At 47.1% G+C, this 19,845-nt stretch overlaps 1 protein-coding gene across 2 annotated transcripts in view; it reads right to left on the reverse strand.

The window, feature by feature from the left end:
• Window positions 1-19,845, reverse strand: part of LOC144596606 (ezrin-like) — a 53,346-nt gene that overhangs the window by 6,928 nt on the left and 26,573 nt on the right. The window contains exons 2-7 of one of the 2 annotated variants that reach the window (XM_078405124.1): window positions 15,880-15,963; window positions 13,421-13,516; window positions 12,128-12,402; window positions 9,702-9,785; window positions 7,230-7,376; window positions 3,837-3,933 (exon numbers count right to left, since the gene is read on the reverse strand). In XM_078405124.1, coding sequence (XP_078261250.1) covers window positions 3,837-3,933; window positions 7,230-7,376; window positions 9,702-9,785; window positions 12,128-12,402; window positions 13,421-13,516; window positions 15,880-15,963 — 783 coding nt within the window. Of the gene's footprint in view, window positions 1-3,836; window positions 3,934-7,229; window positions 7,377-9,701; window positions 9,786-12,127; window positions 12,403-13,420; window positions 13,517-15,879; window positions 15,964-19,845 lie in introns of those variants that run through there. The other variant, XM_078405126.1, reaches the window with a different exon arrangement.

Raw genomic sequence — 19,845 nt, forward strand, 5'->3', positions numbered from 1 at the left:
GAAGGTTTACCATCACCGGTACCACTCGGATGCAGTGGGAAGGGAGACAAAAATTAATTTTGGACATGGACGAGAGAGAAACGGGACTGAACTTGGAAGTTTATTCACAGAGTCTCTGCGCTATGTGGGAGGGACACCTCTGCACTGATGTACACCGACCGCTGCAGTGTGCCCGCACACAGGCCCACAGTGAGTGCCCAGTGTAACAGCCCTGGGGAGAGGGTTGAACTGCAGGCTGGACAAGGTGACAGGGAGCAGCGTCACTGACTCCCTTTAGCTGGCACAACCCTTCAAACACGGATGTGAAGTGGTTACCGTCTCAGCTGGAGCAACAGTGAAGGGAGCTGGCACCGTGAGGTGGGATACATGTTCCAGAGCTGCTCCTTCAACAAACAGGCCCCAACTAGGGACTTGCTCCGGTTATTTAGAGATTCAAGGATCAATCTCCCTCCAGCACCTTTACCTCCTTCATTGCTGTTAATTACTGATGACACCTCAGTGGTGCAGCTGGTAGAGCTACTGCCTCACGGTGCCAGAGACCCGGGTTCAATCCTTTAGACTTTAGAGATGCAGCTCGGAAATAGGCCCTTTGGCCCACCAAGTCGGTTTCTTCCCACACTCCAAAGACGTGCGGGTTTGTAGGTTAAATGGCTTTGGTAAAATTGTAAGTTGTCCCGCCGACCAGTGATCACCGCGTACACTAGCACTATCGTACACTCGAGGGACAACGTACAATTTTAACGGATTCAAATAACCTACAAACCCACACGTCTATGGAATGTGGGAGGAAGCCAGAGCACCTGGAGAAAACTCACACGGTCACAGGAAGAACAAGCAAACTCCATACACACAACAACTAAGGTTAGGATCAAACCCGGGACTCTGGTGCTCTCAGGCAGAAACTCTACCCAATGCATCATTGTGATCCTGATGTTGAGTGCTGTCTGTGTGGAGTTTGCATGTTCTCTCTGTGACCGCATGGGTTTCCTCTGGGTGCTCCAGTTTCCTCCCTTGTAGTTTTGTCGGTTAATTGTCCCTCTCTAAATTGCCCCCAGGGGGTAGGGACAGGATGAAAAAGTGGGATAACATAGAACTAGTGTGAACGGCTGATCAATGGTCGGTGTGGACTCAGTGGGCCTGTTACATGCTGTACCTCTAAACTAAAAAATAATGATTTTCGCCCCCACTTTAATACAAATAATTATTTAAAGTTGTCTACTTTCTGTCAACAGATTTAAAGGGAATCCTGCTAATTTAATTTACATTTTCTGCAAATATAACTATATACTTCTATCTTTCGCAAACTTGTTTTCAAACCTGGAAATGTTGTTACCAGCACAGTTCCTCAGAGAGAGGTTGGATAGGCTGACCTTATTGAGATGTCCAAGATCATGAGGAGCATGGATAAAGTGAACATTTTATCCTCAAGGTAGAGGCTTTTAGGACGGAGGGCCAGAAAGCAGACCAGCAGCGGGAGGGAGTGCACTGCCTCGACGGTGCAGTGTGCCGCTGGAGGCCCTGAAACAGCGCAGGGCTCGGCTCACCTGGGGCCCAAGCACGTGCACCGGATGCGGCCTACAGCGGTGGAGCAGTGACAAGGGGCTCCTGCAACGTTGCCAGGACAACAGGCCTTCATGGTCAGGTGAAGTGCTCTGCACTTACAAACTGGGACATGAAAATGGCGCCAAAACTGACAACTCTGGATGCTGTCTCAATGTACTACTGCTATACACTTGTAATGTATCTGAGATGCTTATCTAAGACGTATCCAAGTGCTCATGTAGTGATACTTCTACTGATCTGTATACAGAAATGGATCTCACTGTACCTCAGTACATGTGACAAACAAAGTACCATTGGACCATTGGCATAGGCTCAAGGCAGGAAGGGAGAGATTTAAGATGGACCTCAGAGGCAACGCATTCACTCAGAGGGGAGTCTGTACCTGGAATGAGCTGCCATAGGAAGTTATAGAAGTGGATGCAATCAAGACTTTCAAAAGACAGAAAATACATACAAAATGCTGGAGTAACTCAGCGGGTCAGGCAGCATCTCCAGAGAAAAATGGGTGACATTTTGGGTCAAGACCCTCTTCAGACCGAGAGCCAGAGGAGAGGGAAACTGTAAAGGTTCAGAACAAATCAGAGCCGGCACCGATAATCAAAAAGAGGGTGGGACCAAAATATCACCCATCCGTTTTCTCCAGAGATGTTGCCTGACCCATGGGGTTACGCCAGCATTTTGTGTCTATCTTTGGTGTAAACCAGTATCTGCTGTTCCTTCCTTCACAATTTCAAAAGACAGAAAGGTCGATTCGAAGGATTTAGAGGGTTACAGACCAAATGCAGGCAAAAGGGACTAGCCCAGGTAGCTAGTTCGGTCGGCATGGACAAGGTGGGCCAAAAGGCCTGGTTCTGTGCCTTACAACACTGGGATGGGGAGAGGAGGAGAAACTGAACACACTTCAGTTATAAACTGACCTGTTAAAAGTGAAAGGAAATGAACACAGAAGAATAGAGAGGGTTTAGTGGGGAAGGGAGTGCAAAGCTCTGCCCTGCCATCCCTTCTTCAGGCCAGAAGGCACCAACCCAAGCCTATAACAGCCGACCTTGGCTGGACCCCCTCCCACCGTTACCGATAAGGTGCCATCAAGTACTAGAGGGTAAAGTTTTAAAGTGAGATGGGCAATGCAGGGTAAACTTTTTATTTTACAGAGGGTGGCAATTGCCTGGAACCTGCTGACAGGGATAGTGGTGGAGGCAGATACGATAGTGGCATTGAAGAGACGTGTATGGAAAAGGAGGGAATGGAGAGATATGATCACCTTCAGGCACAAACATTGTTGGGAGAGGGCCTGTTCCTGTGCTCTACTGTTCTATGTTCTTAACACCAGGAGCATGGGAACACATTTGAAAACAAGGAACTGCAGATGCTGGTGTGCATAAAAGGAGTGGCATGGTTGTGCAGCGGTAGAGTTGCTGCCTTGCAGCGCCAGACACCCAGGTTCGATTCTGAATACGGATGCTGTCTGTATGGAGTTTGCACATTCTCCCTGTGGCCAGAGGGGGTAGCTGAGGCAGGTACTATCACAGTATTTAAAAGACACTAAGAGTCATAGAGTGTGGAAATGGCTCTTCAGCCCAACTTGCCCACGCCAACCAACCTGCCCCATCTACACTAGTCCCACCTGCCTGCATTTGGCCCGTATCCCTCTAATCCTTTACTATCCATGAACCTGTCTAAATGTTTCTTAATCGCAGCAATAGTACCTGCCTCAACTACCTCCTCCAGCAGCTCATTCCATACATCCACCACTCTGTGTAACAAATTACCCCTCATGTTCCTATTAAATCTTCCCTCCCCCCCCCCCCAAAAACAAATCTATGTCCTCTGGTTCTCGATTCCCCTACAGCGGGCAACTTGGCCAGGTCCAATGATAGGAAGGGTTTAGAGAGATTCTCGCCAAACGCAGGCAAATGGAACTGGCTTAGACGGGGCATTTCGGTCGGCAGGGACGAGTTGGGCTGAAGGGCCTGTTTCCGTGTTGTATGACGATGATACTACGAGAGGCATCAACAGGGGTTGCAATCCAGGAGAGAACCATTTGGCCATATTTGGCCCATATCCCACTAAACCTTTTCTACCATTGCCGTGCCCAAGGGCAATGATAGAACAAAAGAACAACGTTTAGTTGACACTAAAATGCCAATACTATTAAATAAAACTTTTTGAAATGTAAATGAATGAATCGATTTGTGGATCCATGCAAACACGTTTTTTATTCTCCCTAAAATGTAGCACTCTCCGTAAGCCAACCCCAGGGAGAACAGACTTACAGGAGCCTTCTTGTCGATGGGTTTGATGACAAACTTCTTGTCGTTGAAAGAAATGTTGCGGATTTCGCTCCAAGGGAAACCAATCTTGGGAGTGAGTCTACAATTGAAAGAGAGAATACGGTGACTGTCCCCAAAACAAAAAAGCATACAGTGCAGCTGGTGAAATTGGCAAAAAAAAGGCACAAGAATTTTGGAAACACTCATAGTGTCAGACAGCACCATGGAATGAGAAACAGAGTCAACATTTCAGGACATGAGTCAAGAGAGTTCAAGAGTCAACTGTACCAATAACGGGAAAATAAAATTCTTACATGCAGCAGCACAACAGACCTGGAAACACAGTACAGACATCTCGCATTTTACATACATAGGGGTTACGTACTTGAGAAAGATCCCATAAATCTAAAGTAAACATATGCCAGGGTGACAAGTCTGTGGAATTCATTGCAACAGATGGCGGTGAAGGCCAGGACTGAGTATTTTTAAAGTGGAGATTGACAGGTTCTTGATTAGTAAGGGCTTCAAAGGATACGGGGAGAAGGCAGGAGAATGGGATTGAGAGGGATCCATGGATCACCCATGACTGAATGGCAGAGTAGACAGTGGGCCAAATGGCCTCATTCTGCTCCTATCTCTTATTAACTGCACACAACTACACTGCTACATGGTGCCAGGCATAAATTTGAGCACATTATTCTGAAAATAGGAACGTGTAAATGATACTTCGGTAGTAATTAAATGAGCGTGTTATTCTAAAAACGCATTAATCAAGCTAATGTAAAACGCAAGGTGCCTATACACACATACGATAAAATAATCAAAAATTCAGTAAATTAATAACTGTAATACTTGTGCAAAAGCACCGTAGTACAACCAAAGACAGTCCATAGAGGTTTATAGTTGAGGTTAGTGATGTGCAGTTGTCAAGTGCCTAATGGTTGATGGGAAGAAGCTGTTCTTGAACTCAATTACTTTCTCCATCGGAAGTGGCCGAATGAGTTGTGTTGCAAGTACATACGGTGAAGGCAGCATTCGGGTTGCTAGCTTTCATCAGCAAGAGCAGAAAGAAGAAGAGAGGGGAAGTCAGGGCACAATTTTATAAAATGTTTGTTATACCGATCCCAAACACTGGATTTCCCAATTTTGCAATGCCATCGTAGTCCATTATTGTTTGTTATTAAGACGTTTAGAGGGATATGGGCCAAACACTGGGAAGTGGGACTAGTGTTAATGGGGCATGTCGGTCGGTGTGGGCAAGTTGGGCCGAAGGGCCTGTTTCCACACCGTATGACTATAACTCTAAAGCTTTCTATCATGACTTGATCCAGCAGCAGCAACAAAGTAAAAGGGTTAAACCACTCAGATTGTAGCTTGAAAAACCAGTCCATGAGGCTATGGTTCCTACAGGAGATACTGATTCAGTCAAACTACAGTCTCTACATTCATTCACAGCGGCCTCACTCTTCTCCAGAAGCCTAAAATGTTACGAAAACCAGTTGTTACTCTAGCTTCTCTGTGTATAATGTTATCCGGTCAATAACATTTTGGTAACTCAAACGCCCAGGAACGAAAGAAGCTGCAGAGTGTGTTGGACATTGCCGGTCCATCATAAGTACTGACCTCCCCACCATCAGAATCCTGCTATAGGAAAGGTGATCCTAAGCTGGAAGGATGACAGAGAAGATTTACGAGGATGTTGCCAGGACATGAGGGCCTGAGCAATAGAGAGAGAGTTAGAAGGTTCGGACTTTATTATTCCTTGGAGAACAGGAAGCTGAGAGATGATAATATAGAGGTGTATAAGATAATGAGGGGAATAGATAGGGTAGATGCACAGTCTTTTACCCAGAGTAGGAAAATCAAGAACCAGAGGACATAGGATTAAGCTGAGATGGTAAAGATTTGATAGGAACCCGAGGGGCAACTATTGCCACGCAGAGGATGATGTGTATATAGAACGAGCTGCTAAAGGAGGTAGTTGAGGCGGGTACTGTGGCAACATTTAAAAGATATTTGGATAGGTACATGGATAGTTTAGTTTATTGTCGCATGCACCAAGGTACAGTGAAAAGCTTTTGTTGCTTGCTAACCAGTCAGTGAAAAGACAATACATGATTACATTTGAGCGATCCACTGTGTAGTTACATAGGAAAGGTTTAGAGGGATTTGGGCCAAACACAAGCAGGAGGGACAAGTGTAGATGGAGCATCTTGGTCAGTATGGGCAAGTTGGGTCAATGGGCCTGTTTCTGTGCCGTATGACTCTATCTACAGGAGGTACTGCCTTAAAAAGGCAGCTAATGTCAAAGACACACACCACCTTGGCCACACACTCACCACACCACTATCATCGGGAAGGTGGTACAGGAGACTGAGAACCCCGACCTCCAGGTTCAAGAACAGCTTCTTCCCAGCAATTATCAGGCTCCTGAACAACACCAACCACAACCACAGCAACGATGATATTCTATGGACTTTGTTGCACCATACTTGGATTCTGCACTGTTACGGTTAGGTTACCTTGTATTACTGATTATTAATCCAATGTATTACTGATTATGTTTAGTTTATTGTCACATGTATCAAGGTACAATGGAAAGCTTTTTTGCTGCATGCTATCCAGTCAGCAGAAAGATTATACATGAGTGTTGTTTTAGTTTAGTTGATCACGTTTTCCAAAGTAGTGAAAAGCTTTTTTGTTGCGTGCTATCCGGTTAGCGGAAAGACTATACAAAATTACAAGCAAGCCGCCCAGACTGTACAGATACAGAATAAAGGGAATAACGTTCAGTGTAAGATAAAGTCAGATTAAAGATAGTCCGAGGGTCTCCAATAAGGTAGATGGGAGGTCAGGACCGCTCTCTAGTTGGTGATAGGATGGTTCCATTGCCTGATGACAGCTGGGAAGAAACTGTCCCTGAATCTGGAGGTATGTGTTGTACATCTGTTTGTGTATTATTGTGTTAATGGGCTTGCAAGCTGCAATGAATAATTTCATCAATCCTTTAACGGAATGGTGGCGAAGTGGTAGATTTGCTGCCTTAGACCCAGGTTTGATCCTGACCACATGTGCTGTCTGTACAGAGTTTGTATAGTACGTTCTCCCCGTGACCTGCGTGAGTTTTCCCCGGGTGCTCCGGTTTCCTCCCACACTCCAAAGGCGTACAGTTTTGTTGGTTAATTGTCTTGGTAAAATTATAAATTGTCCCTAGTGTGTGGGACAGTGTTAGTGTGTGGGGATTGCTGGTTGGCGCAGAATCGGTGGGCCAAAGGGTATGTTTTTGCACTGTATCTCTAAACTAAACCAAACTAAACTCATGATAATTGAATGCTCTTGCCGTTAAATCATTCCAAATGGACAAACGATGCAGTGGAGGGAAATTAGATCACTTACTTGTCATTATGTTCGTAGATATTGAGACCCAAGGCATCGACTCCCAGCCAAAGGTCTGTCCCCTTCTTATTTTTAATTTCAAAATAATTGACGCCATACACCTCCAGATCCTGGCCGATCTTCAGGTACTCAATCATTGCATCCTCTCTGGGAAAGAGACAACAGGTTTAAATGCAAACTCATAGATACACAATACAGGAGAAGTGCCCAGGAAGCGGGCACAGAGGGGGTGTTACAGAGGAATAAGTTGGGGGGCCGGGGGGGGGGGATTGGTGGGATTCTCCGGGGGCAGTATCGTCTCAATGGGCCCAATAGCCTTTCATGTGGTAAGGAGATATGGAAATGAGACATGGGATTGATCATGATGTCCCACATCCCAAAGTCGTGAGCAGTTGGCAGATGTATTGGCTGCAGGTATCCTGATGTGTGGGTGATACGAAGAATCTGTGGAGAATAGGTTACTGAAAACCAGAGGTACAATTGCAATCGGCATTAATGGCCAGTTTTGTTGTAAAGAGAGGATGAGAGGGAGGGAGGGAATGTGAGAGAGGCAGAAAGGGCGGCACGGTAGCGCAGCGGTAGAGTTGCTGCTTTACAGCGAATGCAGCGCCGGAGACTCAGGTTCGATCCTGACTACGGGTGCTGCACTGTAAGGAGTTTGTACGTTCTCCCCGTGACCTGCGTGGGTTTTCTCCGAGATCTTCGGTTTCCTCCCACACTCCAAAGACGTACAGGTATGTAGGTTAATTGGCTGGGTAAATGTAAATATTGTCCCTAGTGGGTGTAGGATAGTGTTAATGTACGGGGATCACTGGGCGGCACGGACTTGGAGGGCCGAAAAGGCCTGTTTCCGGCTGTATATATATGATATGATATGATATGAAGAAACGAGAGGGGTGAAAGAGAAGGGGTGATGGAAAGAGAGAGGGGGAGAGAAAGGGAAATGTGAGAGGGGGAGGGAATGGGGGAGTGGTGAGGCCTCGGCAGCAGCGGGAACCTTGGTGGTGGTGGGGCCTCGCAATCGACCGGCGATCAGCGTTCGATGAGCGTGAAGGGGGGGAGGGAAGACAAAGGAGGACCCACCCTAGGGGGACCGCTGTGAGGGACGGTGGGAGAACAAAGGGGGACCCAGTGTGGGGGAGGGGGGGGGCACTCTAGTTTAAAATCCTCTGCCCAGGGGATAAGCCTGTGTTCGTTTGTTTGTTTGTTCATTTGTTCTGGTGAAGGCAATATGATCAGCCATGATCATATTGAATGGCGGTGCAGGCTCGAAGGGCCGAATGGCCTACTCCTGCACCTATTTTCTATGTTTCTATGTTTCTGAGCACATGGCAGCCAGCCGACAGTCACTTGTCTTTTTCTTTATGTTTTCACTTTTAATTTCAAGTTTTCATGTACCTTGTTGTGTGTTGTGACTGTTGGCAGACCAATTTCCCTCCGGGGATGAACAAAGTTCTATCGTATCGGTAGAGGGGGTGGGGGGGGAGAGAGAAACGTGGGGAAGAGAGAAACGCGGGGGAGAGAGAAACGTGGGGGGGAGAGAGAGGAGGAGGGGAATAAGAGAGTGTAGGGAGGGAAACAAGGGGGGGGGGAGGGAAAAATAAAAAAGAGACAGTGCAAGTAACCTAATGTGGGAGAATTCAGTATTGAGGCCAACAAACTGCCACACCCTGCAGAGGGTGCATTGTTGCTCCTGGCATTTGCATTGGATCTTGTTGTAGCAGGGTGGAGCAAAGCAGCTGAGAGAGAGAGCACAGTGGTGCAGCTGGGAGAGGGGCTGCCTCACAATGACACAGCCACTCACGTGACCAAGGCGTGGGAGTTAGTAGGTTCAGTGGCCTCTGTAATTGCCCTAGTGTGTAGGGCGAGAGGTAGAATGTGGGGCGGTTGGAGGGAATGTGGAGGGAGAATAGGTAACAGGGAAATGAGGTTGTGCTGAGAGCTGCCATGGACTCGATGGGCCGAATAGCCTCCTAAGCCATTTGAGAATATAAGATCGACACTGGACTAACTCAGCGGGTCAGGCAGCATCTCTGGACAAAATGTGACGTTTCGGGTCGAGACCCCTCTTCAGACCGAGTCTGGGGAAAGGGAAATGAGAGTTAGAGGGTGATATAGAGATGTAGAACAAATGAATGAAAGAAATGCAAAAGTTAACAATGATCGACGAAAGGTGGAGTCCACAATGGTCCATTGTTGGCTGTGGGCTAGGTGATAAAGAGTTATACAGACAGTGAAACTCAACAGGACGACAGTGAATCTAGTACGACGACTAGGGTGTGGAGGGACGGAGAGAGAGGGGTTGCAAGAGTTACAATGACTAGAGTGGGGAGGGATGGAGAGAGAGGGGATGCAAGGGATCTAGATGTGATTTTTCTACAGAGGCCCAGGATATGCACGCCTCCTGTCCTTGGGACACACGGGCCCTTTGCAGATTGATCACACCGACGCGCGCACTCTGTGCGAACTCACTTCAACATCCCGCGGTGTTCCTCGTGCCAGATCTGGATCCTCTCCTCCCACTGCTCCCGGTTGAGTTTGTGCTGCTCCACCACACTGCAGGAATAGAGGACAGGTCTCACTACCAGCACCAGCCAGAGCCGTCATCAGGCAACTCAACCACAACTGCACTGGAGTGTGAAAACGCACATCTCCAGATTCAGGGACAGTTTCTTCCCAGCTGTTATCAGAGGGTCTCTCAACAGCTAAAAAGTGGTCCCGACCTCCCATCTACCTCATTGGAGAAGCTTGGACTATCTTTAATCGGACTTTACTGGGCTTTGTCTTGCACTAAACATTATTTTCTTCATCCTTTAACTGTACACGTGGGCGGCTTGATTGTAATCATACACAGTCTTTTCGCTGACTGGGCAGCATGTAAAAAAACAGCTTGATACAATCTCGGTGCACGTGACAATAAACTAAAACTAAATCTACACTAGAACTAAATCGACTCTTACATTTGCACTAACACTACCTGGGTGCGCCCCATTTGTTCTCGGGGGGTAAACCGGAGCCGGTGAATACAGGAGTAATGTGCGACATTCAGATGCCTCCTTCAGCATCCCGCAGACCGACTGATAAGGAACGCCGCAAAGCTGGGGTGGGCGAGGAGATGGTGGCACCCCACACCCCCCCCCCCCTGCACACTGGGTCAATGGGGAACCTGATGAGCAGCCTCTTGTCCCCCCCACATCAGTCACGGGCGGGATGGAGTGAGAGGGAACAGCTCAGATGCAGCTCGAGGGCCCAGTTGCAGCCAAACAGCCTGTCTTTGTCTTGCAGAGTTCATGCAGAATACCACGGCTCCACACCAGCGCTAGAGAAGAGTTAAACCCTTAAAAAAACACACATAGGAAATCCGCCCGCACATTCACAACACTCAGACTCAGTCACAAAGCACAGAAACCGACCCTGCAGCCCAGCTTGTCCGTGCCGACCAAGATACCCCATCTACGCTAGTCCCACCAGCCTGCGTTTGGCCCACATCCTTCTCAGGATCCAGACCCGAAATGTCTATCCATGATCTGCAGAGATGATGGCTGACCTGCTACGTTACTCCAGCACTTTGTATCTATCTTCATGTTCTCCAGAGATGCTGCCTGATCAACTATGCAAAGATGCAACTACTTCCTCTGGCAGCTTGCTCCATACACCCACCACCCTCTGTGTGAAGAGGTTGCCCCTCAAGTTCCTATCAAATCTTTCCCCACTCACCTTAAATGTATGTCCTCTGGCTCTTGGTTCCCCTACTCTGGGTGAAAGACCGTGCATTCACCCTATCTATTTCCCTCACGATTTTATACATCTCTATGAGATCACCCCTCAGCCTTCTGCGCTTCAAGGTATAAAGTCCTGGCCTGCTCAACCTTTCCCTGTAGCTCAGTCTATCGGGTCCAGGCAACATTCTTACAAATCTTCTCTGTTCTCTTTCCAGCTTAAAGACTCCCGAAATATGAGTTTTGGTAAAACACTGCCGTACTAGAGAGGCCTGGAGCTGAGCAAAGGCGCGGAGTGTGAGTTGAATGTTATTCTTTCATTGCATAACTGAGCGGTGTGAACAATGAACAGCTCTGTGTTGAAAGACCACACCTTGCCAGCTACAAGCCGGACACCAGCCCTTGTGTAGAAACAAAGAACTGCAGATGCTGGTTTATACCAAAGATAGACACAAAGTGCTGGAGTAACTCAGCAGGTCAGGCAGTATCTTTGAAGAAAAAGGATGGGTGATATTACGGGTCGGGACCCTTCAGACTGCCGATACGGCACCCATCCTTTTCTGCAGAGATGCTGCCTGACCCGCTGAGTTGCTCCAGCACTTTGTGTCTATCTTGGGCACAAACCCTTCCCTGCTTTCCACAAAGCAGGAGAATCCATAAATAGGAGGGGACAGGAAAAAAGGGGGTTGTTAATATAAGCAATGAAGCCGGATGTCTGGCGCTGGGATGCAAAGGAGCTGCCAGCCTCATGAAAGATCTGCTGCAAAGTTGGTCACTGGGTAGACATCCTCAAGAATAGATCGGATAGATGCACTGAGTCTTTTACCCCCACAGTAGGGGAATCGAGAACCAGAGGGCATAAGTTTAAGGAGAGGGTGGAAAGGTTTAATAGGATTTTATAATTGCCTGAGAGGCAACTTTTTTTTTAACACAAAGGGTGGTGGGTGTATGGAATGAACTGCCAGAGGAGATAGTTGAGGCAGGTACTATCATAATGTTTAAGAAACATTTGGACAGGTACATGGATAGGATAGGTTTAGAGGGATATGGGCCAAACGCAGGCAGGTGAGACTAGTGTAAATGGGACATGTTGGTCGGTATGGGCAAGTTGGCTGAAGGGCCTGTTTCAAGACTCAACCCTAAGATCCTAAGCCAAACCTCTGTGGCCTTCCCACCTACCGGTGCGGGAGCAAACGATCAGAGGTGAGGTAGCCGGCCTTGTGTGACTCTAGGTTGAAGTCACCAAACTTAGCCTGCACGGCGTAGGAGGCCAGGAGCACGGCAGTTTCTGGGGGGCAGTAGATCTCATCGGACAGGATGCTCTCCTTGACCTGGAGGAAGAAGAGCTTCTGGGTGATCTCCTGGATCAGCTCCTCCGACACGTCCTCGGGGAAGAACTTGGCACGGAACTTGAACTGGATCGGGTTTTCCCTCTTCAAGTCTTGCTGGGATACCTGACAGAAAAACACCTCTGGTCAGTCCACAACTAAACCAGCTGTACAACAGCCCTTCAAACATGTTCACACACTCAACAAGGGGGCAAACCTCAGCATTGAGTATAAGAGTCAGTTTGTTTTACGATGTATGTTCAGCCCTTGGTCAGAGCTTCCTGCAGACTAACACCCTTGTGTAAACTAAAGGCAGAGGAATCAATGCAGAAACTCCAGGCCAGCTAGAGGTGTGGCCTTCACCCAAGCCCAGGTAACTGGCGTTTAAAGCACGGAAATATAAATAATAGTCAGTGTGTTTATTAAAGGTGCAGTGTGTTTGACTACTAAGTAGGTGCTTTGGCAGTTTGTGCTGATAATGTGTTCTTTCAAAAGGGTGGCACACTGGTACAGCTGTAGAGTTGCTGCCTTAAAGTGCCGGAGACCTGGGTTCAATCATGATGACGGGTGCTGCCTGTACAGAGTTTGTACGTTCTCCCTGTTTCTCGCTGGGTTTTCTACAGGTGCTCCGGTTTCCTCCCACACTCCAAAGACGTACAGCCATATGCTAATTGCCTTTTGGACAGGTACATGGATAGGAAAAGTTTAGAGGGATATGGGCCAAATGTGGTCAGGTGGGACTAGTGCAGATGGGGCATGTTGGTCGGCGTGGGCAATGTTGGACTGAAGCCCCTATTTCCAGGCTGTATCACTACGACCATCTGCAATTCCTTTACTTTGAGCGGAATTGCAGATTGTCATAGAAACAAGGAACTACAGATGTTGGTTTACAACAACAAAAAATCACAAAGTTATGGAGTAACTCAATGGGCTAGTCTAAAGAACAGGCTTGATCCAAAACATCATCTATCCATGTTCTCCAGAGATGCAGCCAACCCCACTGAGTTACTCCAGCACATTGTGTCCTTTTGTTGCAGATAAGACTACTTCCATTGCCAACTTTCATTGATAAAATTCTAAAGTGTCAGAGGAATACACAGGGTTACTTAGAGCGATTTGCCAACTCGAGTGTAAGTACACACACCTTTTTATCCAGCTTCAGCCAGTTTGGATATCCCTTGTTGTCGATGTACTGGAGCCCAAAATACCAGACCTCTCGCAGTCCCACAGTCTTCACCACCTGTGGAAGAAACGGATAGATCGTCTCTCAATTTTTAAACCATTTGGGGAATGAACAGAATTATTCTGGGAGACCACACGGCAGTCTGTTCACCTCTGGCCTTTGTCCAACCATCTGCCTACCCCAAGCCCCCGCTCACCTGTATCCACCTATCACTCATCACACTTTGTTCTGCCCCCTCCTCTTTCCCCACTTTCCTTCCACCCCCTTCCCCCAACCCCACTGACCACAATCAGTCTGAAGAAGGGTTCCAACCCAAAATGTCACCTCTCTATGTGATAAGAAGGAACTGCAGATGCTGGTTTATACAAGAGATAGAGACAAAGTGCTGGAGTAACTCAGCGGGTCCGGCAGCATCTCTGGAGAACATGAATAGATGACGTTTCAGGTCGGGACCCTTTTTCAAACTCCAAAAGCGTGTGAAGACGGGTCGCAACCCGAAACATCACCTATCCTTTTATCTCCAGCAATGCTGCATGACCCGCTGTGTCACTCCAACACTGTGTGTATTTTTTTTGGCGTGTCTCGGAGTGCAGCTGGGACTGGTAACTTCCCTCAACGTCCCTGATGTCTTTACGAAGCTTGTGCACAGATTTCCTGTACAGGTCGGGATCAGCCCACTTGAATGCCGCAGACCTGCCCTTCATCTGCTGGTGGATTTCACAGTCCATCCGTGTTTGCGGTTGGGGAACGATCGTAGGCACGCAGTCCTCTACATACTTACTGATGGCAGTCTGAGATGGCTGGGGAGTACTCATTTAGGTTGGCCACAGTCCTTAAATGTGGACAGGTTCACCTATTCAAAGCATTCACATAGGAGTTACCCATCTCCTCACACCAGCACCGTGTGGCCTTCTGTACCGTATCCTCCCGCTACAGTTTCCGCTTGTAAACAGGGAGTAGAAGCACAGCCAGGTGGCCTGATTTTCCAAAATGCAGACAGGAAATAGAGCAACTTGCTGTTCAATTATATAATCACTGCAAAATTAGGCTAGAGGTGCAGAAGTTTGAAAACTTACACCTCCAGATTCAGGGACAGTTTCTTCCCTGCTGTTATCAGGCAACTGAACAATCCTATCACCGACTAGTGGATCTGACCTACCATCTCCCTCATTCGAGACCCTTGTACTATCTTTAATCAGATTTTACATTGCAATGAACTGACTTGATTACGATCATGTATTGTCTTTCCACTGACTGGCTAGCACACAACATAAAAACTTTTTGCTGTACCTTGGTACATGTGGCAGTAATAAACTAAACCAAAAAAAAACAATTATAAAACTGAACAGAAGCAAAACACTGTGATGCCTTTCATAAGTATCAGGTCCAATTAATTTTTCAATTAAACAGAGAAAATAGGCCAAGCATTTGGAAATATTTCAGGATAACGATAGTCTCTTGGACAACAACACATAGGATAAATTAGAACATGCAGCATTTCATGAATCAACATTAAATGTGTCTGTGGTTGTGCCAGAAACTAGTAGCTGAAATGTCAAGAGTTTAATTTAATTTTCAAATGTACCAAAAACTGAACAAATAAATTCTTACTTCAAGCAGCATACCAGTTTTGTAAATTGAGTACAAGAGCCAGAGAGGCACGTTGCAGCTCTATAGGACTTTATTTAGGCCGCATTTGGAGTATTGTGTGCAGTTCTGGTCGTCCCATTACAGGAAAGATGTGGAGACTTTGGAGAGGGTGCAGAGGAGGTTTATCAGAATGCTGCCTGGATTCGAGGGTATTAGCTACAGAGAGAGGTTGGACAGACTTGGATTGTTTTCGCAGGAATGCTGGAGGTTGAGGGGACACCTGATAAAAGTATATAAAATCATGAGGGGCAAAGATAGGTGAGGCAGTCGGAATCTTTTACCCAGGATAGAAACATCAAATACAATACAATATATCTTTATTGTCATTGTACCCAGGGGTACAACGAGATTGGGAATGCGAGAAGTACGAGAAATAAGAGAAGGCATTGCTTTAAGGTGAGTGGGGCAAAGTTTACAGGAGCTGTGTGGGGCAAGTTATTTTACACAGAGGGTGGTGAGTGCCTTGAAAGTGCTACCACGGGTGGTGGTAGAGGCAGATACAATATTGACTTTTGGATAGGCACAAGGATATGCAGGGAATGGAGGGGTATGGAGTATGTATAGGCAGATAAGTGTCCGTCTTGGCGTCATGTTCGACACAGGCATTATGGGCTGAAGGGCCTGTTCACTGTATCTCTGAAGTCTAAAGTCTATAAGGTGCTGCCTCCATCCTAGCCCTGGAACCGTCTAACAGAAGGCATCACGGCAAAAGTACACGGCATTTCTAGCAGTGGGTCAGTGGCACAGAGAACGCCAGAGTTCAGCCCCACCTGGTCGAAGAGCTGCTTGCCCGTGGTGTTGGGCTGAATGGCAAACTCCAGCTCAGCATCCATGGTGGTAACGCGAACATTAATCTGGAAAAGAGGAAGAGAAAAGTTCATAAGTCATAGGATCAGAATTAGGCCATTCAGCCCATGGAGTCTACACCACCATTCAATCATGGCTGATCTATCTTTCCCTCTCAACCCCATTCTCCTGCCTTCTCCCCATAACCTGTGACACCCATACTAATCAAGAATCTGTCAAATGTTATTTTACTTTAGTTTAGTTTATTATTGTCACGTGAACAAAGATTCAGGGAAAAGCTTTTGTTACTTACTATCCAGCCAGCAGAAAGACTATGCATGATTAGAGGGGGGAGAAGAGGGTGAGACTGGTACTTGATTATGCTGGTGTCCTTGCAAAGGCAGTGTGCAGTGTAGATGGAGTCAACGGAAGGGAAGTAGACACAAAATGCTGGAGTAACTCAGCGGGTCAGGCAGCATCTCAGGAGAGAAGGAATGGGTGATGTTTTGGGTCGAGACCCTTCTTCAGACTGATGTCAGGGGAGGGGGCGGGACAAAGATAGGATGTAGTCTGAGACAGAAAGACAAGTAGGAGAACTGGGAAGGTTGGAGGAGATAGAGAGGAGAAGCAGGGACTACCTGAAGTGGGCAAAGTAAATGTTCAAACCGCTGGGGTGTAAACTGCCCAAGCGAAATATGAGGTGCTGTTCCTCCAATTTTTGCTGGGCCTCACGACAGGAAGGGAGGATGATTTGCGTGATGGTCTGGGCTACGCCCACAATGCTCTGCAATTTCATGCAGACTTAGATGTAGCTGTTCCCAAACCATGCTGTGATGCATACGGGATTAAAGGCAGACTATTTTATACTCAAACCAGTGTTGCTTCTGCAATCAGTCTGAAGAAGGATCCAGACCCAAAATGTCACCTATCCATGTTCTCCAGAGATTCCGCCTGTCCCACTGAGTTACTCCAACACTTTGTGTCTGAGTCTTTGCTCACCTGACTCCAGGAAATGATATCAAATAACGTAAATGAAAATGGTTCAATGGTTTCTTTATTATCACGTGTACCAAGGTACAGTGACAAACTTTTTTTTGACATATAGACTATGATCATATACAAGCACAATCCCCCTAGAACAGAATGCTAGAAATACTCAGCAGGTCACGCAGCTTCTGTGGAGAGAGAATCGGTTAATGTTTCAGGTCAAACTTTTTGTCAGAACTGGGAAAGAGTGTTTAGAGATACAGCATGGTAACAGGCAGAGTCCACGCCGACCATCCACGTGTACACTCTTTCTATGTTATCCCACTTTCTCACCCACTTCATTCAAACTCGGAAAAAATCTGCACATTTTTGGGATGTGGACAGAAACCGGAGCACCCAGAGAAAACCCATGCGGTCACCGTGAGAATGTACAAACTCCACGCACAGACAGCACCCGAGGTCAGGATCGAACCCGGGTCTCTGGGGCTGGGAGCCAGCAGCTCTACCAATTGCGCCACCGTGCCACCCATTACAGCGGGAGGGGGATGGATAGGTTCAAGGGAATATCCTCGATAGGGTGAGGTCAGGGTTGTCGTGGTGATAAGCGTAGTTGAAATCTGCCGGTTGAGGATTACTGACGACCATTGGGGATGAATGGACGAAGGGGTGGGTAAACGCTGTGAGGTGCAGCTCGTGACTGTCAGCATCGAAATGTGACTCATCATGTTAATGGGGAGAAACAATCAGTTCAGATACCGAGTAAGCTGAGAGGCATAGACAGGGTAGACAGTCACAGTATTGCATGCAGTTCTGCCCAGGAAGGATGTGGAGTCTTCAGTGCAGAAGGGGTTTAGAAACATAGAAAAATAGGTGCAGGAGTAGGCCATTTGGCCCTTCGAGCCAGCACCACCATTCAATATGATCATGGCTGATCAGCTAAAATCAGTACCCCGTTCCTGCTTTTTCCCCCATATCCCTTGATTCCTTTAGCCCTAAGAGCTAAATCGAACTCTCTTGAAAACAGCCAATGAATTACTAGAACGCTGCCTGAATTAGTAGGTATTCAGACCACGGAGAGACACAAACTGCTGGAGTAATTCAGCGAGTTAGGCAACATCTGTGGAAAAACATGGATAGGTGACGTTTTGGGTCAGGATCTTTCTTCGGACCTGAATCGTCACCTATCCACATTCTCTAGAGAAACTGCTTGACCCCGCTGAGTTACTCCATCATTTTGCATCTTTTTTTGTAAATCAGTATCTGCAGCTCCTTGCTTCTACCACAAGAAGAGGTTAGACAAATTTGGATTGTTTTCTCTGGAACGCCAGAGGCTGAGGGGAGGCACGGCGGTACGGTGGCGCAGCGGCAGAGTTGCTGTCTTACAGCGCTTGCAGCGCCAGAGACCCGGGTTCGATCCTGACTACGAATGGTATCTGTAAGGAGTTCGTACATTCTTCCCGCGATTGCGTGGGTTTTCACCAAGATCTTTGGTTTCCTCCCACACTCCAAAGACGTATAAATTTGTAAGTTAATTGGCTTGGTATAAGTGTAAATTGTCCCTAGTGTGTGTAGGATGGTGTTAATCTGCGGGGATCAGTGGTCGGTGCGGCCTTGGTGGGCCGAAGGGCCTGTTTCCGCACTGTATCTCTAAACTAAACTAAAATCTCATGAAAGTATATAAAATTATGAGAGGCATGGCTGTTAGAACCTTTTCTCTAAGGTGGAAATGTCAAAGCCTAGAGTGCATAGCTTTATGGTAAGAGGGGTAAAGTTTAACAATGGGTTTTTTTCACACACACACACACACACACAGAGTCGAGTGCCTGGAACCCACTGCCAGGGGTGCTGGTTAAGGCAGATACAACAGTGAAGTTTAAGAGGCGTTTAGATGGGCACATGGATATGCAGACAATAGAGTATGCATCATGTGCAGGCAGAGAAGATTAGTTTAACCTGGCAAATCATGTTCAGCACAAACATTATGGGCCAAAGGGCCCGTTCTTGTGCTGTATTTTAGTTTAGTTAGTTTAGTTTAGTTTAGTTTGGAGATACAGTATGGAAACAGGCCCTTCGGCCCACTCAGTCCGCACCGACCAACAATCACCTCTACACTAGTTCTGTCCTACACACGAGAGACAATTTACAGGTCAATTAACCTACAAAACCTTGTATCTTTGGAGCATGGGAGGAAACCGGAGCACCCGGAGAAAACCCAGGGAGAACCTGCAAACTCCATACAGACAGCACCCGAGGTCAGGGTGGAACCCGGATCTCTGGCGCTGTGAGGCAGTAACTCTACCGCTGCGCCACTGTTCTCCCCCTTTGTGATGCAGGTATCTTGGATGGAATAACGGCAAATGAAACTAAATCTGTGTCTGCGTTAACTGCTGAGGAATTTCTGGCAAAACCCGTTCTCCGGTGCCCTCTGGGTGTAACCAGCTCACCACAGTATCAGCTTCCTACCTCACTGATCTGGAAACAACAGCCCGTGAGTTTTATGCTGCAAACTTAAAACGCAGCATCTAACCAGATTTCAGCCAACGCATCTGCCCAAAGTAATTCTTCTACAATTCGCACTTGCCCTGTTGACTGCCCTCCAGTAAAACAGGAATGATCACCGAACATACAACAGTAGAGCACAGGAACAAGCCCTCAAGCCCCCAATGTCCATGCTGAACGCGATGCCAAAATAAACTAATCTCCTCTGCCTGCACGTGATCAACATCCCTGCATTCCTCATGTATCATATGCCTTTTTAAAAGCCTCGTAAACGCCGCTATCATATCTGCCTCCACCACCAGCTCTGGCAGCACAGTTCAGGCACTCACCACCCTCCGTGTAAAATGCATCTCCTTTAAAGTTTGGCCCTCACACCTTAAAACTATGTCCTCTAGTCTTTGCCATTTCCACGGTGGGGAAAAGAGGTTCTAACTGTTTACCCTATTCATGCCTCTCATCATTTT

Source organism: Rhinoraja longicauda, chromosome 9 (assembly GCF_053455715.1).
Source record: "Rhinoraja longicauda isolate Sanriku21f chromosome 9, sRhiLon1.1, whole genome shotgun sequence".
Taxonomy (NCBI): domain Eukaryota; kingdom Metazoa; phylum Chordata; class Chondrichthyes; order Rajiformes; family Arhynchobatidae; genus Rhinoraja; species Rhinoraja longicauda.